This window comes from Diaporthe citri, assembly GCF_014595645.1.
Source record: "Diaporthe citri strain NFHF-8-4 chromosome Unknown scaffold_13, whole genome shotgun sequence".
NCBI classification, from domain to species: Eukaryota; Fungi; Ascomycota; class Sordariomycetes; order Diaporthales; family Diaporthaceae; genus Diaporthe; species Diaporthe citri.
In genome coordinates, this window is record NW_025064858.1 from 570312 (window position 1) to 597284 (window position 26973).

The window sequence follows — 26973 nt, forward strand, 5'->3', positions numbered from 1 at the left end:
ATTACTCTGGGTCTCACATCAAGAATTTGGATGGTCAAGACCCAAACTGGACCCGCTCAACTTGAGCACGTTTTTCCCTGTCTCCTTGTTTTCTACCCCTCCCCTCGGCGCCATCTACTGGACAGGGAGACACAACCAGAGACGACGAGTTGATTGACCTCACGCAATCTTCAGCTTAATACCAACGCATGGGTTCTGGTCGAATGACAACGTGATCCGCAATCAGCTTGGGGCACTATTAGCCAAATAAAGTTTGTTGATCAAGCACAGTGGTCACCTCATATGCATCGTCACAACTTTCTCTGTTATTAGCCTCAATAGTACGTCCCCTAGGTATTCACTGAAAATCTTCCTAAGGCGCGCTTCGTTTTCGCGTGTCCGTGAAATACGACAGGGTTCATCAACCTGGTAATTTTCAAGCGATTGGCTGCCATTCTAGCTTATTTCGTACGATGGTCCCTTGCTTCCTTGTAAATAAGAAACCATTCCGCCTTCGACATTTGTACTGATCTACAGGCTCCGAGACGGGCTAACGTCAACGTAATGCTTGCCCTTGCATATCAGCAGTCATAAAGGGATCACCCTCTCCCTGCACCTAATCATATGTTGCAGTAAGCGACCGTCAGAAAGACAAGCCAATTTGTTATCAACGCCAAGCTGTATTTTGCTATTGTAGTTCGACGATTATGAGGACTACCGTCTGGAACCTGTTTCTCAATTCAGAATGGGTTTCATTGGCCTGAAACCCAAAACATCTGTCAATGCTGGAAATCAAAAGTGAGTGTCCTCAAATCCATGAGTTCAGCGCATGGCAATGGATCGCAGAAATGCCTCCAATCAGAATTCCACATTTCATTTGCCGCGCCCCTCGTCAAAAAGCCGACTCAAGAATCAACCCACGTATCTCCATTCCACCCAAGGTCTTCCCCATGCCTCAGTGGCTTCCGCGGCGTGACCGCTGAGCAACCACACATGTCAGCTCTCCTGATTAGTACGGGTAATTGGGGTTGCGAGAGGAAAGAATCTTGTTAGCACGTGCCCGCAGTAGAGTATCGTCAAAGGCAGCACCCGCAGAACGCTTGACGGGGCCGGCCAGCACGGGCTTGGGGTAGATGACCTCGAGGACCTTCTTAGCCAGGCCCGGATATGCGTCAGTCATCTCAACCCACGCGCCGCTCTCATGCATGACCATCTGGATGTTGTCGGCTATGATCTTGACTACGGTCTGCTCCAGGTGGGTACCTGCGTGCTGGCCAAGCACGATGTGGCAGATCTCTTTGAATCCGACGAACCACTTCTTCTGGGTGAGCGATTGAAGGCTTGTGCCGAGCTCATCGGCAGCATTGGTGCGGAGCGACGCCACCTGGAAGTAGTCAGCGACCATGAATGTCGCGATGGGGTCCTTCTTCTGGCGGTTTTCCAGCGCGTTGAAGTAGAGGTATTTCAGCAGCCCGTCGACCTGTTCCTCAAGGAAGGGGCTGCCCGTGAGGTTGATAGTCGAGGTTTTGGACTCCTGTGGGGTCCATCTGCCTGTTAGAAGCTTCCAAAGTTGCTTTAAGCCCAGTGGCTGAGGGGTCGTGCTTACCATGAAGTCGCCCTCCAGCGCTTTCGCAAAGTACGTCGACTGCTGGCAGATGACCCAGCGGTGAACATGCCAGACCTTCTGTCCCATGACAATGGTGGCATCGGAGAACCGTTTGTCACCCCACAGGCTGCTAATTTTAGCGATGCCGTCGAAGGAGGCTGGATCCAAAGATGGTTAGACGTACCTGACGGCCGAGGGTGGAGAGGAAGCAGCCATTCTTTGCGAGGACGACGTGCTGCTGAGAAACGTATGTGTACCGACGGCAAGCAGCGATCGGGGATGACCACCGTCTGTAGGTCTCTGTGGTATGATGTGATGTGAGGAAGTCTGGAAAGACCTCAGGGACAAAAGAGGGAAGATTTAAGCTCTTCAAGTCCCTGCCGCCATGCGAGGAGCTTGCGTTGGAAGTTGAAAGGTGGAAGGTATGATGCGATATTCAGGGAGAAAATGCTGTGAGACTATGACGTTGCCTCTAGGTGCATGCTGCGTTGGAAGAGGCGATGATATGAGGCGCGCTTTCCTGCCAGATGTCACGCTCGCTTCATCGGTGAAAGCTTGGAGGCGCCATGTTGTAGGTTGGAAGATATTAATAAGCTAGAGAACCAGGTTGTCAAAACGGTATTTCAGTCGGGGCAGCTAGGTTACGACAGATGCTGAGGCTGGAGGACCCAGTCCATGGGAGGGAGTCAACAAGCGCCTGAAACCGCAGTTAGAACAGGGAGACGCTGTTGTCCGTTGACCGTATCACTCGCAAGACCCTTGGCATTCGGTATTTAACACGCCAAATGAGAAATTACGACAGCCCAAACTGTCCAAGGTTGATCATATCGAGGTGGGTTGTCCCAAAGGTCGATTATTCCAAAGCCGATTATCCTATCCCGTCATCCCATGGGAGAGTAGATGGTTCGATGGGTTACGGGACAACTTCACTGCCACAAAACTGGTCTAACTGCACGACGACACTAAGAGGAAGGTCACAAGGCACGATGATGTCTCTAGGCCTCGGCCTGCTGTTGCTAGTGATAGAGAGGGCAAATGCATTACAGCTTTGACACTTGAAAGGTGGCTTGCAAACTATGGTAGAGAGATGTGGACAGTTTGAGGTGGATGTCTTGAAAGCTGGGATCTCGGTTGAGTGACATCGACAGTCCAAGTCCTCAGGAACAGGAAACTGTCTCGGCGTTCAGATCGCAAATGCTTCCCTGACAAGGCTCATGCGGAGTCATGGGTCTCAACTCAGAAGGTTTGCAGCAGTGCAGCTTGAGATGGACTCTCTCGAGCCCGAGTCTGGAGCTGATACAGGATTTAGCTGTGGGAGAAGGATGAATTCTGGGGACGAAGGAACACTACGACGGGATGGTCAGCTTGCGTCAGAGAAGGGACATTCATTAACGGAATATTTGTGCGGAAGAACCACGGATCGTCCGGTGCGCTATGGAAGATATTGAAGTTGTGGAAGACAGGTCGAAGACTAATATCATTGATTGTTGATTGTTGACAGCAGCCATGGGAAACGCGTACTGACGAGATGACGTTGATATTCTGGGGTACGTACCCCCCTGGCTGACTCACTCGACACGGCAGCCTACTGTAGCAGACTAGCCCGCCACCATGCCTGCCTAGAAACCAAAGGCGGTCAAGATCTGGCCGCAGAGGCGGCAGAATAGAGCCTGCAGAAATATTTAAAGGCTGCACATCTCCCGCCCACTCTCCTCCGACCTCCTTTTTTCTTCTTTTCTCTCCATCCTGGTGCACGGGCTTTACGTAATTCAGTGAAGGTTCGCCTGAGAATACGTTTTTGCTAGTTGAAAACTATAACATGACCACTCCTAGTTGGCTTCGGCCGGCTAGGGAATCTTTGGAACCTCATCTTTCTTGACTGATCGTCTTTCGTTGTCCTGGTGTGCTTGCAAGCCAGACGAAGAAGGATTTTTCGACTGATCGCAGACCACAGAGACGTGACTGCCACGTTGATGTTGTTCCACGCGATCAAGCGCGGTCGCCGCGTACACTGTTAAGCATGACGACGGGTCTCCTCTTTCGTTGTCATCACGCAGTCCATGCAAAGAAATGGCCAGGTATTGCGTGCAGAGCTGCTCTCCTAGCCAAGCGCCTGTCGAAACCTGCCCGTGCGCACAGGCCACCTGCACCCAGAGGGCTTCCAGCGCTTGCAAACCCCAGGGTCCTCAGAGCAACCTTCGGTTCTAGTGTCGTCTTGAGCTTGCTCAGGACCCGCCGACAAGGACCAGGACTTGAGCGCGTCGCTTGTCGTGATCTCCCACCTGCGAAAATCCTAATACGCGGATTGCACTGGCCCTGCCTCAACTGCAACTTCTTTCCTGCCGTCGCGCGACCATAGCTCCGCCTTTGACTGCGCAAGCACAAGCGCAGACTACCGTGCCCCGCGTCGTGATACTCCAGAGAGCCAGCGTCGAGACAGTCACCCAAACATTCTCCCGCCCCTGCCCCGCATGAATATGCCCTCGAAACAACATGACGCGTTCGTCCAGATCTCTCGCAAGAGATGACGGCGAACATTTTCCACGTTCGCTAGATGACCGTTTGGGTGCCGTGAACCATGAACACACCCGTGTTGCCTGAAGTAAACGCCATCAGTCCATACACATCGCACCAGAGATCAACAGCATGCCCAGACGTTGCGTTGCTACGCCCACGATGGGTCGTCTGTGTCGAGATCGCGCTCGCCACCGTCACCAGCACTACATCACGCGTTGGGAAGCGGAACCGGGCATCGGAGTTTTGAATTAGATTATGTCGCTTCCGCTCATTTCAGCCCTCGCTGCGCCCGACCCCGGCGCCGTTGTTCGGGAAAGCTGGTCATTTGTCGTGGACTGCCAGGGAAGTGCTTCGCCAGGGCTAGGGCTGGCGTTCATCCTGTGCATGACGTTTGTCATGTCAGGCAGCCAAGTGTTGGAAGGCGACGTTGGTGTTCAAGTATCACACGGGAGCTACCACGCCCTGAACAAGAGTGAGGTTAAAGCTTGCCCGAGAGCTGAGGATCGACATGCCGCGCTATGGTGTTTCCTTTGACCATCAACCCCATTTCCCATTCCCAGCCAATGTGCACTCATGAAGCAGCAGCGAGTTTATTTCACTATGTACAAAACCCGGTACCTCTTTTCTCGTCGTTACCACTACTTCTGAGGCCCCCGCGAAGCCTGAATGATCCCGCATACGACGCCCGCAGCACGGTACAACTGCTCGACGAGACCCTGTACGCGCTCCCTGGAGCCGCTGGTGAGAGATATGCGGATCCTAGAAGAAGAAGCAAGTCAGCGAGTGTCTCAAGATACCTAGGTAGGTAACTAGTGGTCGTCTTGGCTTGAACTCACGAGTCTTTTCTCGGCGTCATGATGGACCAGAAACCGTCGAGGTTACCGTGGAAGAACTTGACAAAATCGTCAATGACCATCTCCGTCTCGAGCGCGTTGACCTGTGCGTGGATGTAGGGACTGCCATTGAATAGCTCGGCGCTCAGAAGCTGCGGCTTGGGAACGCCGGTGTCGGACGGCCACAGCCAGTTGAGCAGCTCCAGGTACCGCACGTGGCTGCGCTGGCCGCGCAGCGCGCCCTGCACATCGGCGTGCATCTGCTTGATGGCTGTTTGCAGGAGGGACATCAGCTCGGGGTTGTTACTGCCGCTCGCTGTCGATGACTCCGCTGCGGCAGCGCAAAAGGCGGCGACCGCCGGCGGGGCGCGTTGGATGACTTCGTTCCTGCCCTTGTGGAAATGGGCCACGCTGACCGACTCCCACGTGGGAAGGTTTCGCCCGACCAGGAGGTGCACGCCGAGCTGGAAGGTCAGGTCGACGATCTGCTTGACGGGCATGTTGGCTTGCAGCAGGAAGTCGATGCCGAACTCGGTCAAGTTCTCGACGGCGTATGCCCCCCTTGAGGTGTTCTCGAGGAAGCGGACCCTAAGCAGCTCGATGTGAGTTTTGTCCCCGCTGGTGGTCTCCAGAACGACCTTCTCGAGGTTAACATTGCTGATAGCAGGCCCGTTCCCGTTGACCAGACTGTGGGGAGTCGCCTCACCATCAGAATAGTCATCGATAGCCTTGGCAATCATTTCAGACAGATGCGCTGGGTTGAAGGCTTCATGCTCGGTGATCAAGCCAGAACGGCCATTGCCACTGACGAAATACTGAAGAGTCTTGTCGAACCAGCGATTAGCACCGTCGCCAACGTAGCCATCCCGCGCCCGCTCCTCGGACGTCTCAAGGCACCCGTCATCGAGGCTAAGCACGAACAGCGCCGACTCGATCACGCGCAGGTACTCGGCGTTGGCAACACTCGACGCCGCCAGCCTCGCCCGCGTCTGGGCCCACGCGTCCCTCCCGTCTGACATCAAGACGCCGTTCCACACGCCTTCGTCGCGTCCGACCCGAAATCGCCGCGAATGTGAGCCTGAGCTTCTCCACCGACGCCGCCGAGCAGTCCTCTCCCCGCAGCGTCACCTTGAACACGCGGCCTCTCCTCAGCACGGCGATGTGGTCGTTCCCAGGGTACGTCACCAGCCTGTCCTTGCCGACGCCTGGCTCGCGCACAGTGTTGAAGAGGTAGACCTGCCGCGAGTTGCACGCGGGCCGGCCGGCGATCCACACCGGCTCGATGGCGGCGCCGCCCTCGCGTTCGCCGTCCGCGGCAAGCTTCAACTCGACGGCCGCCGACGCGATGAGGGCGGCCCGCTCGGCCTGCGACTGTGGAGTCTTGCTGTCGCGTTGCGTAGCCATGTTTGGCTGGTACGGCGCCAGCGGCACGCGGTTGCTCATCCACCGGGCGTCCGTCATGGTGTCGTTGTACCACCCGTTGATCAGCCCATCTAGGGACGGGTTCGCCGCGGTCCACTCCCAGAGGGCGCGGCGGATCGGGATGTCGGCGGGCCGGAGGACCGAGATGCCTTGCTGGATTATGGCGAGCTTGTCCTCACTGTAGAGGTGCCCGCTTGTCTCGAGGAGGTGGTCCAGCGCGTCGTCCAGGTCGGGCAGGTGCTGGGCGAGTACTTCGGTTGAGTGCTTGCAGCAAGAGAGACCGTGTGGAGTGGTGGCATCCGACTTTCGGGCATTTGTGGTGCTAGGAACATTGTCGTCGTGGTTCGGCTTAGAGTCGGATTTGGGCGACGGCTTTGATGCTGTGCCAGGCTTGGCCTCTTTCGTCACATGCTGTTGTTGGTCCCGTCTACCACCGGGCTTGCCCTTGAGGTCCATCCGCGACACGATGAGCTTGGCGAGAGACTTGATGCTAGAAGCATTGCTCATCTCCGACGTCTGGAGCGAGGCCTTGAAGGTGTGCTTGACCCAGTTCTTGATTTCGATCGACACAAGCGAGTCCAGCCCCAGAGACGCAACGGTCTGGTCGTCTGGCACCTCATCTCCTATGAAGGCGGTAAACTTGGCGGCCACTCCCTGGCTGACGATTTCCTCTGCCTCGTCGATCGTCCCGACTCGCTCGACGGCCTGTGATGGGCTTGCGCGCTGGCTCGCATTGGCTGAGCCTCCACTACCGCCGCCGAGGGAGTTTTCCAGCTTCCTCTGGCTGGGAACGTGGTCGAACAGGTGGTCGTCGAGTGCAGACTCGCCCATGGCAGCCTCCATGGAATCACGGTCGAAGGTCATGATGCACTGAGGTGGCCTGGGTGGTTCGTTATCTTGTTTCGGCGCCATGGCGTACTCAAGCGTGGCAAACACCTCGTCAAACGACACGGAGCCAACAATGCGCTCCACATCGCTGTTGAGCTCGAGCGCCCCGCTTGATCTGCTCCGAGCCCTCGACGGCGCCGACGTTGATTGTTGTGTAGCTTGTGATCCCGCCCTGGCCGTGCCACGCGTGGGCGAACGCGTCCTGGAACGCGTTGCCGGCACTGTAGTTGCTCTGTGACGGCTACCCGACGATGCTAGCAATCGAAGACAACATGACGAAAAAGTCTGTGTCTTGAGGGCTGCAAAAGACACTGTGCATGTTTAGGGTACCCTGGACCTTTGGTTTCATGGCAGTGTTCCAATCAACGAGCGGCAAGTACTCCAAGGGATGGTCACGGAGCAACAGGGCGCTCTGGATGATACCTCGCACGGCGGGGAGGTTGAGGTCAGCCATCTCCTTGGCTGCGGACCGGACACTTGCCTCGTCACCAATATCGCACCTGACGATATGCAGTTGGGCTCCAAGCTTGCCGATACCCAGCTTCAACGACGTCTGCTCGGCAGCATCAACATTCCGGCGTGAAAGAGTCACGATGTGGCCTGCTCCTCGTTCGGCAAGCAAGTGGCTCATCCTCATGCCCAGATCGCCCAAGGCACCACCGATAACGTAGGTTCCGTCTTCTCGGAGCTTCAGTGGTTCGGGCTTTGGTCTGGGCGCCTGTACCATCGTGTCCTCGTCTGCGACCAGCACCAGCTTTCCCACGTGCTTACGCGCGGCTATCAGACGGAACGCGTCCTCGAGCTGGCTCATGTGATAGGTCGTCACAGGATGGACCGGTTTAAGGTCGCCCCTGTCAATGATTTCAAGGATCTCGTCAAGCCCCTTTCGCACAAATTTGGGGCGCAGCCTGTACATGTGCGAGGTGTCCACGGCCGCAAACGTGGCCTGCTTCTCGAAGTTGGCCATGTTGAGCTGGCTGCCCTCGTAGATGTCCGTCTTCCCGATCTCGAGGAAGGTCCCAAAGGGTGCCACGCAGTCTCAGCTGTCCATCAGGAACTCGCCAGACAGCGAGTTGAGCACAACGTCAACGCCCTTGCCGCCCGTCATGCGCATAATTCCCTTCTTGAAGGTCCGGGCGTGCGACGAGAAGATGTGGTCGGGGTCCACACCGTACTTGTCCTGTACGAGCTTGCTCTTGGCAACGCTGCCCACGGTTGCGAAGACCTCGATCATGTGCGCAATCTGAATGGCAGCCTGGCAAACACCGCCCGACGCCGCGTGGATCAGCACGGTCTGGCCGCGCTCCAGTCGCGCGATCTGCGCCAGGCAGTACCAGGCCGTGTAGTATATAACGGGGATCGAGGCAACATCCCCGAAAGATATGGACTCCGGAATCGCCGTGGCAGCGTTGGCCTTGACGCGCACCAGGCTCCCGAATGGGTCGACCATGAGACCCACGACGCGGTCCCCCGTCTTCCAGAGCGACTGCGCGTTGGACCCGACGGCAGTGACCACGCCGGCTACCTCACCTGTCATGTGAACGCCGGGCCGCATCTGGCCCAGTGCGATGAACACATCCTTGAAGTTGAGGCCATACGCTCGTGCCTGCACCTCGATCTCGTCGGCGCCGAGGGGCTGTTGCGCCACGCGCGGGTTGTCCACGAAGCGAAGTGTGTTGAGGAGGCCTCGAACCTTGACGTCAAGCTTCAGCGGACGCCTCTGGTCGAGGTAGCGCTGCTCGACCAGGGTGTCGTCCTGGTCGTTGTGGCTGTCGGCATAGGCAGCAAATTGTTGGTCAGGGACCACTCTGGGGATGGTCACTTTGCCACCGCGGAGTGCGTACTCCAATTCTTCGGCTTTTTCGTCTTCTGAGGCTGGCCAGAATGAAGACCTGGCTATTGCTGCAACTGTCCTGGCGACACCATGCAGGGGTGTTTCAGAAGGCTGCTCCCTAGCCCATCTTGATACACAAAAACGATCGCATTTTGTTATTTCATTTTAATTCTCCTTTGAAGTTGGAAGCTATCAGTCTGTCACCAGGATCACTATGGCAGACTCAAGTCCATCCGTTTGAAGCCAAGACGTGTCGAGCGAGAATGTGCAAAGCAAAGAATCCGAGAATACTACCTTGGGGCTCGAACAACGTCCACGAAGCGCCTCTGCCGACGACTCAGACCTAGATGCTCTTGCTGCCGAGTTCAACGAGGCAGAGAAAGCCGCCACTGAGGAAGACCCTTCGAAAACTCTTGCTGATGACGACGAACTCGCCCCAAAAGGCTCCATCTGTGAGGCCAAGGAGATATTTGACACCAAAACTAGCAGCTGCAGCTGTTGTACGGAATGGGTCGACGAGAAGCCCGAGCGAGACCGGACCGAACAGAGCGAAGCCGCGGAAAGTCGACGGGCGCAGTTCTCCGTTATTCGCCGTTTGACACCTCACGGTGCCGGCGGATGGAGGACACACTCGATACTCATCAACAGCCGCAGCATACAAGAAGCTCTTGCCAAGGTATTCGTGGGATACCCAGTGACGTATTCTGACGACCACAACCTGGAACTGACTCACAAATTCATCCCCTTCCTCCACCGTTGGGACAAGCTTCTTGAGGTGGAGCAGGACGAGCCTGACGCCGAGACTAAGAGACATTTGACCCTCCTGCGCTCTACTCTGGAGATTGACCTCGCCGATAATCTTAAGCGGCGCAATCTCGTGGCTCGCACGGGACTTGCGAGTTTTCCCGACATGGAGCTTTTGTTTGAGCCCGGACAGGTTGTAATCTGTGAGAGGTCCGACGGTATTATGACTGCGGGAGTAACTCGTGAAGTGACTCTAGAACCTTCAACAATTTGGTCTGCCCGGCATTACTTGGTAGACGTTGACACTACCGCTTGGGACGGCAAGCGGTTTGGCGTAGAGCAAAAGGAGTGGCGGCTGGATGATTTCAGCGGGACCAGGAAAGTTCACAGCCTGGACATTTACCCATTGCATATGCACCCAGATCACGAGAAGATCCCCAGGGAACTGATAGACAGAGGCAAGAAATATGAGAGACTTCGTGGTCAGCATTTTGTAGCTTACACTGGAGAGACAAGGTCGGAAAATGTGAGTAGCCCTATCCTTCTTCGCAGGCTGACTTGCTTCGTGCGTGTGGCGGTGATCTAACTCATAACTACATCTACATGCTCAGGTCAGGGAACGTGTCATTATCGACGCAGACTTTTACTATCAATCCAGTGATGATGAGCGGCCCAGATTGAAACCCTTTAAGGAGTCATCCACGGGTGGCGCCATTCTGGACGAGGAAAATAGTGCTAATAACGACAACGGCATTGGAAATACGGCTAATGGCGAGGACGCCTATCATTCACACGCTGGAAGCGCTCATTCCGCTCCTCTGACAAATGACCAGCTTCTTCTGGCTTCCTGGAGTATCACTGCTTTCAGGCTCAAAACAAAAGTCTGGTCCGACTTGGCCGTCGAGAAAATCCTAGAGATCGACTGGATACCCGACCTGATGCCGAGGCTCGTTCTCGATCCAGATATCAAAGACCTCATTGTGGCACTAATCGACTACAAGACTACTCAAGCGACGGATGAACAGCAGACTTTCGACGACTTCATTCCTGGGAAGGGCAAAGGCATTGTGATGGTACTATGCGGGCCCCCCGGTGTTTGGAAAACACTCACAGCGGAGGCAGTGTCAGAGCATTCAAAACGCCCACTGTACCGTATCAACATGAACGACCTCGGTGGTTGTGTATCAGACGTGGAGCGCGGGCTGGAGATCGCAACGAAACGATGTTCTCAGTGGAACGCCGCCCTGCTTCTCGACGAGGCGGATGTCTTCCTCGAGCAGCGGTCCGTCAACAGCCTAGAGAGGAACGAGCTCGTATCAAATAAGTCAAGCCCCGCGCGAATGGCTTCTTCTATCATCAGGGACGCCTGGCTCACATCAAGGGGCAGTCTTCCTCCGCGAGCTCGAATACTACGAGGGCGTCATGATTCTCACGATGAACCGCGCGGCGTCGATCGACCCCGCGTTCGAGTCACGCATCGACGTCACACTGACCTTTGAGGCACTCACCAAGGAAGCCCGTAGACGGATCTGGGACGGCTTCCTAAGGGAGACAACACACCCGGCGTAACTGAGTGATGAGGACTTGGACCGGCTGGCCGACTGGGAGCTGAATGGGCGCCAGATCAAGAGCGCCATCAAGACAGCGTCTATCTTTGCCTCCAAACAGGGCGGACCGATGACGATGAAGCACCTGGATGTTGTCATCAAGCTGAGGAACAACTCTGGGGCGATGCTTGGCCCGGAAAAGACGTGATGAGAATTATCGAGGTTGTTGAGATGTTATAGGCGAGGCTCATCACTTTCTTGAAGTCATCGAGTATAGTGGAGAGGGGTTCAGATGATTTCCAAAGATATGTGACAGCACAGCTATGTAACACTGCACTGGTTCTCCAGAGCGTTCTGGGGAATTCTTTTATCAAACTGAACTATAATGCAGCCGCATGAGTGGTGAGCTCGTGTGGAATGTAGAATATTGTGGATTCCCATCCATGAGATAACTCAACCGATATAACTATGCATTTGCACGATGCTGAAATGGCTTTGCGATTCGAGGGAACAAAAGCAGTTGCACTGCCCCATCATTTAGTTAGTTACAATCCAATGAAGATTCAGTATCAGAACAGGGGACCATGTAGGCTGTCCACGAAAGTGGGCCAATCTGAAATATACAACTCTGGTCAGACATTTCTACCTCATCCGAGAGCACCAGTCTTGTTCAGGCTTCCTCTACAGGCTCAGAAAGCAATTTCTGTGCGCCGTAACAGTGATGAATATGTTCCAGAAACCCAGTCGTAGAATACGCCGTCCTGGCCATACGAAGCAAGACGCGATCAGGGTCGAGGTCAGCGTGCGCTATCTGGGCGACAGCGTCAGCCGGCAACCGATCACGCCGGTCGTACACCCACTCGCAGCCCCGGCACCAATGTCCGTACTCAATCCGATCCGGCCTGACGAGAGATGGGAACCGGATGGACGCCAAGCCAAAGTAGCGGCCGACGAGACTGCTGCCCCGGTCCGGGACGAGGACCGCGTCAAAGTAGTCATCAACCCACAGGAGACGCTGCAGGAACCTCGCCGTGTGAGCCGCGGGCCCGGTGATATCCTGCTGCGAGAGGACCTCCCGGAGCTGTTCCGCAGACTCGTAGAACGAGACGGCCAGCTCCATGGAGTGGGCCACGGCGACGAGGCTCATGACCTTGTCGACGAGCAGCTGCCGGGTCCCGTACCTGCCCGGGATGCTGGTCATCAGGGGCAGCTCTTGGACCTCCTCCGCCGTGAGGTCGAGGGCCTTGCAGGCCACCCCCGGGGGCACCACCAGCCGCTCTGGCCTGAACTGCAGGCACTGCCAGCAACACCTCTCACAGGTCGGGAGGAACAGGAACGCCCCGTACCCGGGGCATGTCTCACAGCGCTGCGACTGCAGGACGGCGTCGAGCTGGGACAGGGGGTATCGGTGTATCAACTCGGTCCAGCTGAGGGCCGCCAGTGCGTCTGCCGCGTGGCTCAACAGATGCTGGTATGAGGAATTGGACCCCAGGATAGTATTCGCCCCGGAGCAAGTGCGTGAGAGCCGAGTGAAAGACTGCACGTCGAGATGGCCCAGCACCTCGTGGAGCAGTTCTGCGGGCAACCTGTCGAGCGCGCCGAGGGACGACGGCCGGTCTTGGGTCCGCAACGTCACCGGGGGCCTGGGCGGGTCGCTGATTGTGATCAGCGAGCGAAGAAGAGTCTCCGGTTGATGAGAAAGACGAGCGACGAGCGTCTCTGTGTCTGTCCCTTCGTGCGACATGGCGGGCGTGTAGCTTTGGGTCTGCCAGCTCCGAGGTTACTGGTGTGTCCTCGGGCCGCAGTCTTATAGAAGACCTGGAAGGAGTTTCCTTGTATGCGGAACGGACCAATTAGGTCACTGCAGCAGGCATTCCCGACCTACCATCTGCTGCTTGGGAGCTGTGGTGCGACCATCCTCAAAAAGGCGGTGTGCAGCTTAGCGCTTGTGATCTGATCTATAGCATCACAACTGCCCAGTTCGTTGAATTGAACCGTCGATGGGTCTCTTCTTGCATTGCGAATTCCGGACATGGCGTTCAGTTAACTCACAGAGTACGGATGTATACTGAAACTTGCTGCCATGGAACGGACAAATACTAATATGAGGCCTTGTAGGGTCTTGGCTCGACCGTACAGGTAGAACCGACTTGCAACGGCGGGCACGTCAACCATGTGTAAATATGGGAGTATGCAGTCAGCCTTTGGCGGCGAAGAGTGATCTACTCTGAGCCCTTAGCGGCGCCTATTTCGATGGTTATGTACCTTGTGCGTCCACCCTGGCTGCGTCTGGCTAATCTAATATGTTAATTAAAACCTACTTCAGGGCTATGCTTGAGATCAAACCAGAGCTCTTGAACCGGAAACGGCTCTGCATCATGAGTAGTAAAAGACGTTACCTTCCATCAGCCCCCTGGCAGTCGTCGTCACCACACATCGCTCAACAACAAGCCCCTCGTCCCCGACATGAGCCTGAAGAGACATAAGCTGTAGTTACCTTCCATAACAGCAGTGGTGGTTGAAGTCTAATATCATAACCACTCCTCCATCCATCGCTTCAAATCAGCCTTCGTGACCGGCCCCAGCCTCGCCGCATTGCGGCTTGCCTTGACAAGACGCTCCACCTCGTAGAGTGGCTCGGCCCTTCCATCACCCACAAGTGCCCCTTGGTAGAAGGCAACCAGTTTTGCCCCAGGGTTCTGATCCAGCACGTACGTGCTCTTTTCAACACTCTCTTCGAGACGCTCCACCCACTGACGGACAGGGATAGTCTCTGGTACCTCCGTCTGTAGGGCTGGGAGGACGTCTTCCCATGAGGAGACATTCGGGTTGACCACGTTGAAGACCTGCAAAGGATTTGACTGTTCGTTCTGGGGTTCCCCATTGACGGGTGGAAGGTGAATGTAGGAAATCAGCTCCGTCACGATGCAAGCCAGCTCGTCCACGGGGATCCAGTTGATCTCCTGCCCAATACCATCCGGCGCAACGCCGAGAAAGCGAGAGCTCACCACCAGCGACGGGAACCACTCCCACTTGTTCCACGGGCCCCGCCCAGACCGCGGCCCACAGATCTGCCCGACCCGCAGCACGCCCACCGACCGCGCGGCCTCGGGTGGCGCCGCCGGCCGAGCGGCCAGGCCGCCTGCAAACGCCTCGAGCATGTGCTCGCACACGTACTTGGACTGCGCGTACCCCTGCGGGAGCAGGTCGTCCACCTGCGTGGCGGTGTCGAGGACGGCCTCCGGGACGCGCCGCCTCCTGCCCGACGCGGACATGGCGGTGGATATGCTGGAGACGAACAGCAGGGACGCGCGGGCGTTGAGGGCCAGCGCCATGAGGTTCAGCAGGCCGCGGAGGTGCGGCTCGAACTGCGCGAGGCTCAGGAGGAAGTTTACCGGGTACGCGTTGTGGACGATGACGGTTGTCTCGCGGGCGACGAAGGCGTACTCGCTGGGGCTGAGTCCGAGCGTGTCGTTGCTGAGGTCAGCTTGTAGGAACACCACCCGGCCTTTGTCCTTTGGATCTTGTGGTAGAGGCGGAAGTCTCCTGGTCTCGAGCGCTTTGGCTTGTCTTTCCCGAGAATCGCTTCCGCGGTTTAGGCAGATCACCTGCTTGGTGTCCGGTCGAGCAAGCAGGGCGTCGAGGAGATAGCTACCCAGAGATCCTGTTGAGCCTGTAAGCAGGACAGTCTGGCCTTCACCGTATGTAGACTGTCTTTGCTTCATTGCGTCCACCTCCCCGGCGGCTGGAGTTTTCTCAAAGAGCTGTGGCACTGCTGCCTTGTACTTTTGGATAAAGGCCAAGATGTCGCTTTTTTCGTCTCCAAGGCCACCGTCACTAGTGACATCTTGGCCGGAAGAAGAAAGCGCGCCTGCTAATGAGTCTGCCAGCGACCGAATTGTAGATGCAGAATAGAGCGCTTTGACGCTGACAACGCTCAGACTAGCCTCAGAGACCCCGTGTTGCCGTAACGCAGCCTTCAACCGCGACGCAACGGCCATGATCCCAAAGGAGTCGATTCCCGCCGCAAGCAAGTCATCGTCCATTCCGATCCCATCGTCCAGCTCCAACACGTCGGCATATAAGTACTGAAGAATACCCGCAAGAGACTCTCGGTCCAACTTCTCAAGACGCGGCAGTCCTGAGGTGAGAAGGCCGTGTTCGGCCTTGGCATACAGATCGTTGATTTCGTCGGCGTGGTCCTCGATCGTGAGCCGGCGCTGGATGGTTCCCTTGCTCGCTCTCAAAAAGGGTTTCTCTCGTGAGGTGAAGAAGACGAGCTCCCGGGGGATACGTCCGAATTTGGATGAGGCCTTGTTGGCCTCTTCAATCAAAGGCCACAGTTTGGTCAGGGCGTCCTCGCGCTCGGCGTCGGTTGCTGGAATGGCATCGTCTTTTAGCTCAACAAGCAGGCAGAGTCTGTACCGCCTGTCCCCGGCCACCAGGACACCTCGGACATCCGGGTGGCTGCCGACGGTGCTCTCGATATCGGTCGGGTCCATCTTGAGGGCATTGGACATGATGACCCAGTTGTCAGTCCGGCCACGGTATGTCCACCACCCGTCTTTCCCTGGAACGGGGGAGAACAAGTCTTTTGTGCGGTATTCGCTCAGCTCGGGGTATGAGTGGAAGTGCAGCTGGCACCGCCGTGTCAGTTCGGTGTTTGGGTAGACGAGCTCGAACAGCCCGGGCTCGACCTCCTCCATCCTATGGCCGACATCTATGAAGTTGAACTCGTTCCAGTGAGAGCTGTCTGGGGGAGAGACGAGGTGGCATGCGCCGCCTTCAGTGGAGCCTATGAAGCCACAAAGATGGCGGACGAGCTTAGAAATTCTGTTCCCTTTCGTTGGATTCACTGCGAGTCGATCGGACCAGTGTCAGCCATGATGTCGACTCGTTGGCGTTTGCGCAATCTTGAAGTTCGTGAAACTTACTAGGACCGCCGCCAAATACCACATGTTTCATCGTGCCCAGTGTTTCAAGACCAGGGGGATAGTCTAGCATGTCCTCAAGCAGAGATGGAGCAAGCCACGCGGTGGTAGACTTTGATGATCTCAACATTCCGGTGATATTCTCGGATGTCATCTTTGTGCCGGTTACGGGCATGACATGGGTATTGCCGTACAATATGCTGAAGAAAACGGGGCTTATTCCGCCCATCTAGTATTGAATTGTGAGCTGTGCCGTGTACGACATCGAGAGTCCGGAGGTGAATTTGGGGGGGGGGGGGGTTGGCATTCGAGTAACTTACATGATACAGAGGGAAGGGCATCATCACAACCTCTCCGGGCGCGAACACATCCTGCAACAGACTAGTCGAGCCATCGTCATTAAAACTCTCCGGATACACACCGTATGAGTCGGAATGCGAAGCCATCGCCTCAATAGACCCGTGCGTCCAGTAGATTGGCTTCGGGTGGCCGCTTGTGCCAGAAGTGTGTAGTCCCAGGACAGGCACGTCTTTGACCTCTTCGAAGGGCTTGGATAAGGCGTATACAGTGGTTACCGGCTCCCTACTCATGAGCTCAGAGTACGATGGTGTCATAACCGGTTTGACCTCGCCTCGAGACGCGTCTAGGAGCGAAGCCAGTGCTTGCTCTGCTTCCGGCGCGTAGAACAGGGTCTTGGCGCCTACGGTTTTGAAGAGGCGTTGATTCGCAGGCACGGTGTTTCCGGGAGACGGGAACATGACCTATCAAGGCTTGTCAGCTTGGGTCAACCTAGGAATGGAAGTTTTGCACTTGCGCATCTTTCGGTCTTCATCGCTGCCAAGACCCAGATGAAGTATCGCATATCACTCGGCCCCATGTAAAAGAATGTTGTGCTGTCCTTGGGAAGCTGCTGTTCCAGGAACGCGGCGGCCCTGTTTGAGGCATTCTCGAGATCGCCGAGGAATATCCGCTCTGTGACGGCGTCTGGACTGGTTATCAAAACGCATGGTGTGTTGCGAGTCGACTGGCTGTTGCGTATGCAGTCGATAAGGGTCATGTTGGACGTCGACATTTTCGTGGACTGAGATATCTTGAAAGTAGAGGCAGAACTAGTTCAATATGCGAACGTGATCAGAAAGAACGGCCACTAGAAAACATAATGTACGTTGTGTATTCATCGCATGTGCCGAGTAGCGAGTCTTGGAATTCAAGACTATGAGCATTGTGGCCCAGAGTGGAATTGAACAGCTGGGTCTCGCTTTCCCCACTCTGTGATCGACGGCCAATCGTTGTCAATGAGCGAAAACATTAGTGGGCCAGTACACAGTATCCGTATATCATTTCTAGCCTAAGACCCCTCCCGAGGTCCCCGTACAGGTACGTGTATTTGTGTGTGTGCGTTATTTTAATGTCGCTATCTGTTTGTTACCGGTCTAACCAAAAACTGTCGCCAGTATTTCCATTTGTGCGTAAGCAAAGGCAGCCCTCTAGAAAATGATTGGTATTTTATTATTTCTGATCGAAATCGCTCTTGATAAATCAGATGTAGGTACGTTTGATAAATTATGATTTACTATTGTCCTCGTCTTTATTTTGTGATTCTAGCTGTTGAGCAAATGGAGTCTTTAGTTAGCAGTGTGCCTCATGTACCGAACTTTAAAGTTCGCACTGCATGTACCGGGTGGGTTTGACGACACGTCGCCTGCAATCAGACATTAATTAGTCCTTGGAACTCCACCTAGTGTGCTCCCTTCAGGGACGACACTTGAATCATCTCACCGAGTTGTACATTGGCCAATCGCAAATCGATGGCCCATGCCCCATTCATGAACTCTATTCAGTGGGAAGGGCCGAAACAGGTGCGAGGATTCTCCCGCGTGTGACAGAGCGGATTGTAAGGCGATACCGAATTGGTGTCACTTCTCCAACCCGATATTCTTGAACTTCTCTCAAATTCACTTCCACCCATGGACCTTTTCTCGACCATTTCAAATCAAGCCACAGCTCAAAACGTTCTCCACAATGGCTGCTAACCAAGCGGACTCCGTGGAGAAGAAACACGAGACTACCGTGCAGGAAGCAGAAACTGATGTCAATATCCACCACGACAAGGGAGCAGAGGTTCTCGACACCTACGACGGCGACAGAGAATGGACAAAAGAAGAGGAGAACAGGCTGCGACGGAAAATCGACTACAAGCTCATGCCCATTCTGTGCTTCACTTACGGCCTCCAGTACTATGACAAAGCCATGCTGGGACAAGCCGTAAGTCCCCAAGCGGTCGAGAAGCCATCGTGATGGCTAGGACAGACACTGACACCTCAAACCTGACACGAGACACAGGCACTCTTCGGACTCATCACAGACTTGGACCTAGGAGTAGGCTCGCGCTTCTCCTGGTCCAGCTCCATATTCTACTTCGGCTTCCTCGTCGGCTCCTATCCCGCCATGGTCCTGGCGCAGCGGTTCCCCATCGAGAAAGTCGCCTCGGCCCTGGTGACCGTGTGGGGCATGTGCCTGATCCTAACGGCCGTCTGCACGACATGGCAAGGCCTCCTCGCCGAGCGCTTCTTCCTGGGCTTCCTGGAGGCCGGCGTCAGCCCGATGTTCATGCTCATCGTCGGGAGCTTCTACACCAAGAGCGAGCAGGCCCTGCGGATGGGGATATGGTACTCGTGCACGGGATTCGCGGGAATCTTCTCGCCCCTGATCAATTACGGCTTCGGCCTGGTCGGGGGCGGCGCGTCGAGCTGGGTGTACATGTACTATTACGCGGGCGCGGTCACTATCGTGTGGGGGATCCTGATGCTCTTCTTCCTCCCTCCTGATCCGATTCGCGCCAAGGGGTTTGGCCAGCGCGAAAAGTACATACTCGTTGCGCGGCTGCGCAGCAACAACTCTGGCGTCAGGAACACACACTTCAAGATGGAGCAGGTTAAGGAGCTCCTCCTGGACGTCAAGTTCTGGCTTGCTTTTTTCATGGCTTTGTACGAAGCATTTTCATCACTCCCATCTGTTCCTGTCGTCCGTGTCTTTGGCTTTTTGAAACTGGGATCGAACCCTGACTACAGCCCTGGAAACCTATTTCAACCAAGAACCATGCTGACACTAGATACCCGCAGACTCTGTATGATCGCCAACGCCCCGCTCTCGACATTCAGCACTATTATCGTCTCCCAGAACCTGGGTTTCTCGGGCGTCAACGCCCTGTTGTTGACGATGCCCGTGGGCGCCTACGGTGGATTCATCGTGGTGCTATGTTCCTGGTGCGCGATGAGGTACGAGAACGTCAGGTCATACATCTTCGTCGGTGCCCAGGCGATAGCAGTGCTTGCCGCGTTGCTTCTGTGGCTGCTCCCCAGCTCCGCCGTGGGCGGCTTGCTTTTCGGGCTCTACATTCTCCCCAGCGTCGGCGGTGGGTATGCTGTCCTGCTGGGCCTCCACCTTGCAAACACTTCCGGTTACACCAAGCGCTCACTGGCCTCCTCTGGGATTTTCATTGGATATTGTGTCGGTATGTCGCGTGTCTTATAGTGACCCCACATTTTGAAGCTTCCGTGGGAGTTCTGTAATAGCTACTGAATCCTTCCTTCACAGGCAATATCATCGGCCCGCAGGTCTTCAGATCCCAAGATTCACCTGGCTACGCTCCCGGTTTCATTGTGGTAGTTATCACATCGATCGTGGCCGGTCTCCTTGGTCTCCTCTACCGCTTCGTATGTATAATGGAGAACAAGAAACGCGACGAGATGGGTGTGATGGAAGGGTTTGATGAAGCGTTCAACGATGACTCGACTGACAAAAAGGTTCGTGACACTCTATTCCGATTTCCACATGTCTGGCATTATCAAAGCAACACTAACGAATTTGCTTTAGAATCTACAATTTAGATACATCTTATAAATAGTTAGGATAGATGTCTTGATATCACTTCAATTAAATAGCAGCATTCTTCTGGTTTCTCACAGAGTTGTGCAGCACATGATACCTAGGTAGTGTTTTGAGGCGACATGCGATGAGCATTCGGGACTGGACGTTAAGCGAGATCCGCTTTATAGCACAGTTCATGGGCCTTCAAATCTATTTGGGCAGATGGACGGTCCATTCACATGGCCACAGGGGACATGTAGCTAATTTGAGGCGGTGGTTTTCCATATGATACAGCCCATCGCAGCCCATGGGGATAGATAATTTGCATGAATCAAGCTCTGGGCACACCGAGTGGATCGTAATCTTCACATTGCTGACATCCAGGCAAGGCTATCCTTTCCAGCATAAAGTCTGGAGTTGGGGCTTCCTCGCGCCCCATGACCGAGTTCTACGAGGGAATACGTCAAGCTGATGTTGTACATCGTTGGTCATTCGCCTATGATATCATGGTTGAACCTATCGACACGGACTGCAGTATGCATTTACCTTGTTTGGGAACGCAAACGTCCACCACCACAGTCGCAAAAGTTGGTTCATACCTAGGGAGCATTGCAATGGTTTGGCGAGATCCTGTTTGTCATCGGTCGAGGACAGGGCCTCTGCTTCTGGATGACTTCGGCAACGGCAATGATGGTCTTTTAGCATATCAAAAACATCTTCCGCCCCCCTGGCTGAATCTTTGTGGGCTGCAGCCATGACATTGCTTTACCCAATTTCAGCAACCGTGGGTAATTCCAGATACATCTCCAATCACATGAGCTGTGACACTGAGCTTCAAGAAGTTGCATTTACCACAGCAATGTGATTTTTTTGTATACATATCACACCAACATGTTCATATTCACCGCTCGGAAGGGTAATTACAAGACGCCATTCAATTGCACTGATGAGCATGATAAAACCCATCAGAATCCCCCCCTCCCCCTCAGCTTCCCAAATCCTCTTTCCTTCCTTTCCTCATCATCTGGAAATTTCCACTCAATCTGATCAGCCTCGCCTCCCGCAGAATCGGTTCCTACCCCGCACCCAAACCTGCCTTCCAAGAACACACCCCGAGCCGCCGCCCTTACTTGCGAACATGTGGGAACCACCGGTTTCTCCCTGGGCTGCAAACCCGCCGCCAGGCCAGGAACGAAACGAAGAGTATTACCCAGGGATTTCCACCTCCCTCATCGGAGTCGGCCTCATCTCCACCATTTTGTCAGTGGCTGTGGTGTGTTTGAGGCTCTATTCGAGGCTCTTCGGTGCCCGTGGTCTCAAAGTCGATGACTGTGAGTCCAAATCTCATGCACGTGTCACATAGGACCCAAATAGCCCTCTTGCTAACCAATGACCATAACCCAGACCTCATCATACTGGCAACGGGGTTCCTCATTGGCTTCTTTGCCATCTGTGTCAGACGCAAGTCATTCCAAAACCCATGTTACCGACTTAGGGGTCAAGCTCACGCTTTGACAGTCACGGCTTACGGCGCCGGGACTCACGTATGGGACGTCTACATCACGGACTATACACCCGGCATCCTGCAGGTACGGCCATCAATCACCTGATTCCACAATCACTTGTCAAGTTTCCTAACGTGGATCCTCGGCAGCTCATCTTCTTCTCGGAAGTGCTAGGCTGTTTGATGGTCTCGTTCAACAAGCTTTCTCTCCTCAGCCTGTACATCACCATCACGCCGAACAAGAAGTTTCGAGCCGTGGTGTATTCGTTGATGGGTTTCGTCATCGGCTTCACACTGGCCTACATCCTCGTTCAGATCTTGGATTGCAATCCAGTGGAAGGGCAGTGGGACCTGAGACTGTTCCAGACTACCCACTGCATCGACTCGACCGTGTCGCCTATGCAGATACTCAGCATCATCAACATCTTGGTCGACCTGGCTGTTGTGGTCCTGCCGATACCAGTGATCCTACCGCTTCCACTAGCACGGAAAGACAAGGTCTCATGTCTCCTTTTGTTTGCAGCCGGTGGCGGACTGTAAGAACACCCTATCTGGACTCCATCGCTCTTACCTTGTTTCTAGCTGACAGTTCGCAGCGTATGCATTGCCGCGATCGGTAGGACCGTGGCGCTTACTCCTTTGTTACATCCACGATCTTCCGGCCTGGTCGACGTCACATGGCTGATCGTACCGGAGCTGAATTGGGCCTTTGCTGAGGGCAGCATCGGGATCATCGCGGCGTCTCTTCCCTCCATCAGGCCGCTTTTCAAACGCCTGCTGTCCAGGATACCCGGCACGGGCGCCAGCGAAAACGATCGTTCGGGTGTGACGCTGGAGGAGATTTCAGGTGGAAGCAGAGGTAGCAAGGCTCACAAGCGTTACCATTGGCAACACGGCGGGGGTGGGACCTTGGAAAGCAGCCCAGGAGATGAAGAGCTGGGACTGTGCCCCGGCCCAGGCCGTAGCACACAGGGAAGCGACAGGATTTCCGCCGTCTCGGAGACGCCCGTCTCCGATGCCCCTCCAGATTCCAACAATTCTGGAGCTCGGAGCGGACATGGGGAGGTCAAGGGGACGCCCGGCGGCCGCGTGGAAGTGATTACCGGCGACTTTGCAGTGACACATTGATGGCGCTGGCAGGCTTGTGGAAAATTCATGCAGGAAATGCGTCAGCAAAAGATTAGTGTAAAGTCTGAGCAAAAGCAACAGCCAATTTGGCTGATCTGACGAACACTCGTGCCCCTCAGGCCGTGAGCATCGTCAGCTCTACTGTCCAAATTTGCTTCGATGGAAAACCACGAGACGGAGATATCAACCCGGATGGGTTTATTCACGGAGCATTCCGAAAGAATGTCAGCTGTCACAACCCAAAAGACGGCTTGCAAAGGAGTCAGCGTACGCCCACCCAGCTTTTATAGTACGCCCACCTAGCTTTTAACGTTGGCCTACCTAATATAAGGAAATTGGCTGCATGCATTAATAAAATATAAGTATACCTTAAAAGCTAGCTTTTTAAAACTATAGCTACCTCGCTACTTTATTATATTTACCTTATTATTTTTTATATAATATATTTAATTTATATTTATTATATTAATATAAAGCATAAAAAAAAAATTTTATAACTTTAAGTTAGCTTACTTACTTTATTATTACTTACTTTATATAATATTTAATTTATTTTATAACTTTATTATAAAACTACTTTTTACTTATCTATTTATATATTTAATTAACTTACTTATAAAATAGCATTTATTTTTTCTTATCTTCTTAAATTAATTATTTTATAGCCTTTACTTTTAAATATTATTTTATTATTAATACCCTTAAACTTAACCTTAGCATAATTATAAATAATTAAAATAATAACCTAAAAATAATAATTTAAATATTTAAAATATTTATAATATATTATCTTTATTCTTTAAGGTAATTATAAATATCTTTTAAATATAGCTTATAAAATTATATTTAAATTTAAGTAACTTTGCTATTTATTTATTAAAATATAATTTAATAACTATAATTCTTATATTAATACTTATAAAGTAAAGTATAATCTTTATTTTTAAAATGCACTTAATATTTAAATTAAGTTATATAAATATATAGTTATAATTATATAAATTAAAAAAAACTTACCTTACTATTAAATTATTATTAAATATATATTTAATAGTAAAGTAAAGTATTATAATAAAAAAGTAAATAAGATTATAAATAAGTTTATTAATAACTTTAAATAATAAATTAAAGAAGTAATAATAATTAAGTAAAAAAGGCTAAAAAAGCTATTAGTTTTATATAAAACAAATTGCTTATTTAACTTTATAATTAAAAAGGATATAAGCACTTTAGGTAAATATATTTAACTATATATTTTATATATATTTATTAAAATATATAGGTTTTTTTTATATTATAAAAACCTTTTCCCTATATAATTATTTAGCATTTAAAATCTTTAAAGAATATTTCTTTATTAAAATTACCTTCTTACCTTATTATTAGGAATAATATAATGTTTAGCTATAATAATATTTATTAAGTACTTTTATTATTTATTCTTTTTATATAATCCTATATAAGTAAATAATCTTTAAGGATATTAATAATTAATGCAAATTACTTAATAATTAAGATATTAAGGGTTAGCTATTAATTAAATGCCTTATTAATAATTTAGTTAAAAATAGCTATTTAGTTAATTTATTAATTAATACAAAACATTAAGTTAAGTATATTATATTTTATTTTGTAAAAATAATATAATTTAAAAGCCTTAATAACTCTTCCTTTTTTATTATAAATGCCATTTATAATATTAATTAATATAGATTATTACTTATTTATATAATTAAGATAATATCTTAATAATGCTTATATACCTACTTACTAGCCTTAATAAGCAGTTAAATAATTAAGGATTTTACTTAAATGCTTAAGATATTAAAAAGCTATAAAGTTAATTATAACCTTTAAATAATAAATATTAAAATCGTTAAAAACAATATTATTTAAGCAATATTTTTATAAATATAAATCATTATATATTAATAATACTTCCTTTAAGCATTTAAATATAATGTTTATATTACTTAATATATCTTAAATAATATAATATTTAAAAAAATAAAGGCAAAGTTTTTTATTATAATTAATGCTACCTATATTAGCAATTTTAAGAAACTTTAAAGCCTATTTTAATAAAAGTAAATAAAAATTAATAAAAGCATAAAAGCTATTTATTATATTAATAAAACTTAACTTAATTACTATTAATAAAGCATTTATTAAGCATACTTTTTATATATAATATACTTTAATATTCTTTTTATATTTATTATAAAGAATTTATATTACTACCTAAAAACATAGCTTAGCTATTAAAAGCATATATATATAATTATAATAAATGCCTTTCTTTATTTAATAATAGCTTTATTTTAAAGATTTTAGGATATTTTAGCTAAAGAGTTAAAAATAGCATTAAGCATATTACTTTATTTCTTTATATCCTTAGCTAATTTATTATTTATAATATTTTAAATTATAAGTAATCTTTCCATTAATTATTATAATAAGTTAAAGAGTTTAAATTAACTTAATACATTATACATAAAATTATTTTAGCATATTATAAAATATTTATATATTTATAAAGTTAATGCTATAATATAAAAAGATAAGGCGTTTTACTTAATTAACTTTTATTTATATTAATATTAATTAAAACTTTTTATATAATAATTGGCATAAGAATTTATTTATTAGCTATAGCATTATATTATAAAGCTATTATTATATTTTTAAGGGCTTTTACCGCTAAAAAATAGTTTAATATTATAAGTTAATGCTAAAGATTTTAATAAGCTTATTAATTTTAAGCTTAAGCTTATATAAAAACTATACTTTACCCCCCTTTTATTAAGTAATTTATTGCAAGATATAAGTATTTTTAATTATTTCCCTATTAATAATATTACCCTTAAAATTAGGCTAAATAATTTATTCTTAATCCCACCCTTAATTCCATTCAACCCCATTAACGCTGCATATACCTCCTTAAATAAAGCTAAGCTTAATGCCCTTAAGCTTAATCTTAACCAATATATTTATATAAGTATAAAGATAAATACTAAGCCCTTTAATAAAATAAAACCCTTTTTATTATTAAAGAAAAAGAAAATTAAGTAGGTTAAAAATAATTTTAAAAAAATAAAAGCAAATTATTATACCTATAAGTTAAATGCATTAACTATCTTAATTAAGCGGCTATTAAGCTAAAATAAAGTAATAAAGAAAAAAAGGGCAGCCTTTAAAAAGAAATATAAGCAATGCTATTAACTTAAGCATAAATGCATAAATTTTATTTATTTAAGCATATTATTAATTAAAGTAATATAGATATTATTAAATCTTATGCTTAATCTTAATAAATAGGATTTAAAGCATAGCTTTATATTAAGGCTTGCTTAAAATATTAGCTTTTTAAAAGAAATAGCATAAGGCATATTAAATATAATAAGAGTAGGTAACTTATTAAGATATATATCCTTATATTGCTTAATAATATTGCTATTATATTTAAGCAATATATTAAAGCTTATTCATTAATTCCGTTTATTATTTCCTTTAAATATTTTAAAGCACTCTTTACTACCTATCCTTAATTTCTTAATGCTTTAACTTTAAACCCTGCCTTTTAACCTTGTAATATTAAGTAATTATTTAATTTAAGCTTTCCTAAACTAAGTAATATATAAAAAGCGCATTAAAGTAGCTATTGCTAATTATAAACTAAATTAAGCTTAATAATATGCTAAATAAAGCATATTTAAAAGACTTAATAATATATAATATAAAAAAAGGCATAGGCTTTATTATTAGCCCATAACTTACATTAGCATAATTTATATTAGCTAGCTTATAGCAAACTAAGCTTTATTAAATAATTTATTAATATATAGGAAAAGCTTAACCATAAGAAATATTATAAATTATAAGCTAATTAACTAAATTAATAGTAAGAAATATATATAACTAAATTATATAAAGAATAATAGTAATATAAATAATAATAAGTATTATAAAAGCTTAAAAAAGTTTAATTTTATGCCTTTAGCTAATAAAACTATGATTAAAAAGTAAAAATAAAGTAAGTTTACTATTAATAATAATATGCTATTTTATGCAATCTAAATATAAAAAATGCATAACTATACTTTATTTATTATAAACCTTAATAATTAAACTTTTAAAAAGATTTAGGAAAAGTTTAAGGCAAAAAGAAAT

The 26973-nt window shown here is 49.5% G+C and overlaps 7 protein-coding genes across 7 annotated transcripts; 2 read left to right on the forward strand and 5 right to left on the reverse strand.

The window, feature by feature from the left end:
- Positions 1-988: 988 nt before the first annotated feature.
- Positions 989-1801, reverse strand: INS49_004891 (uncharacterized protein; the record flags this gene model as incomplete). Its single annotated transcript, XM_043165678.1, has 3 exons — positions 989-1513; positions 1586-1712; positions 1770-1801. 3 exons carry the CDS (start codon positions 1799-1801, stop codon positions 989-991), a joined length of 684 nt encoding a protein of 227 aa, XP_043017807.1.
- Positions 1802-4740: 2939 nt separating this feature from the next.
- INS49_004892 (uncharacterized protein) lies at positions 4741-8212 on the reverse strand (the record flags this gene model as incomplete). Its single annotated transcript, XM_043165679.1, has 4 exons — positions 4741-4861; positions 4939-5947; positions 5991-7417; positions 7491-8212. 4 exons carry the CDS (start codon positions 8210-8212, stop codon positions 4741-4743), a joined length of 3279 nt encoding a protein of 1092 aa, XP_043017808.1.
- Positions 8213-8284: 72 nt separating this feature from the next.
- Positions 8285-9230, reverse strand: INS49_004893 (uncharacterized protein; the record flags this gene model as incomplete). The annotated part of the gene is made up of 2 exons (XM_043165680.1): positions 8285-9158; positions 9223-9230. The coding sequence occupies 2 exons, from the start codon at positions 9228-9230 to the stop codon at positions 8285-8287; spliced, it is 882 nt and encodes a 293-aa protein (XP_043017809.1).
- Positions 9231-9293: 63 nt separating this feature from the next.
- INS49_004894 (uncharacterized protein) lies at positions 9294-11392 on the forward strand (the record flags this gene model as incomplete). The annotated part of the gene is made up of 4 exons (XM_043165681.1): positions 9294-9306; positions 9427-10349; positions 10435-11136; positions 11225-11392. 4 exons carry the CDS (start codon positions 9294-9296, stop codon positions 11390-11392), a joined length of 1806 nt encoding a protein of 601 aa, XP_043017810.1.
- A 648-nt stretch (positions 11393-12040) lies between these two features.
- On the reverse strand, positions 12041-13114 carry INS49_004895 (uncharacterized protein; the record flags this gene model as incomplete). The annotated part of the gene is made up of 1 exon (XM_043165682.1): positions 12041-13114. One exon carries the CDS (start codon positions 13112-13114, stop codon positions 12041-12043), a length of 1074 nt encoding a protein of 357 aa, XP_043017811.1.
- A 787-nt stretch (positions 13115-13901) lies between these two features.
- INS49_004896 (uncharacterized protein) lies at positions 13902-17373 on the reverse strand (the record flags this gene model as incomplete). The annotated part of the gene is made up of 4 exons (XM_043165683.1): positions 13902-16225; positions 16305-16530; positions 16622-17062; positions 17146-17373. 4 exons carry the CDS (start codon positions 17371-17373, stop codon positions 13902-13904), a joined length of 3219 nt encoding a protein of 1072 aa, XP_043017812.1.
- A 950-nt stretch (positions 17374-18323) lies between these two features.
- On the forward strand, positions 18324-22803 carry INS49_004897 (uncharacterized protein; the record flags this gene model as incomplete). Its single annotated transcript, XM_043165684.1, has 9 exons — positions 18324-18566; positions 18645-19288; positions 19424-19815; positions 19899-20107; positions 20561-20633; positions 21494-21502; positions 21576-21760; positions 21826-22211; positions 22272-22803. The coding sequence occupies 9 exons, from the start codon at positions 18324-18326 to the stop codon at positions 22801-22803; spliced, it is 2673 nt and encodes an 890-aa protein (XP_043017813.1).
- Between the last annotated feature and the right edge of the window lie 4170 nt (positions 22804-26973).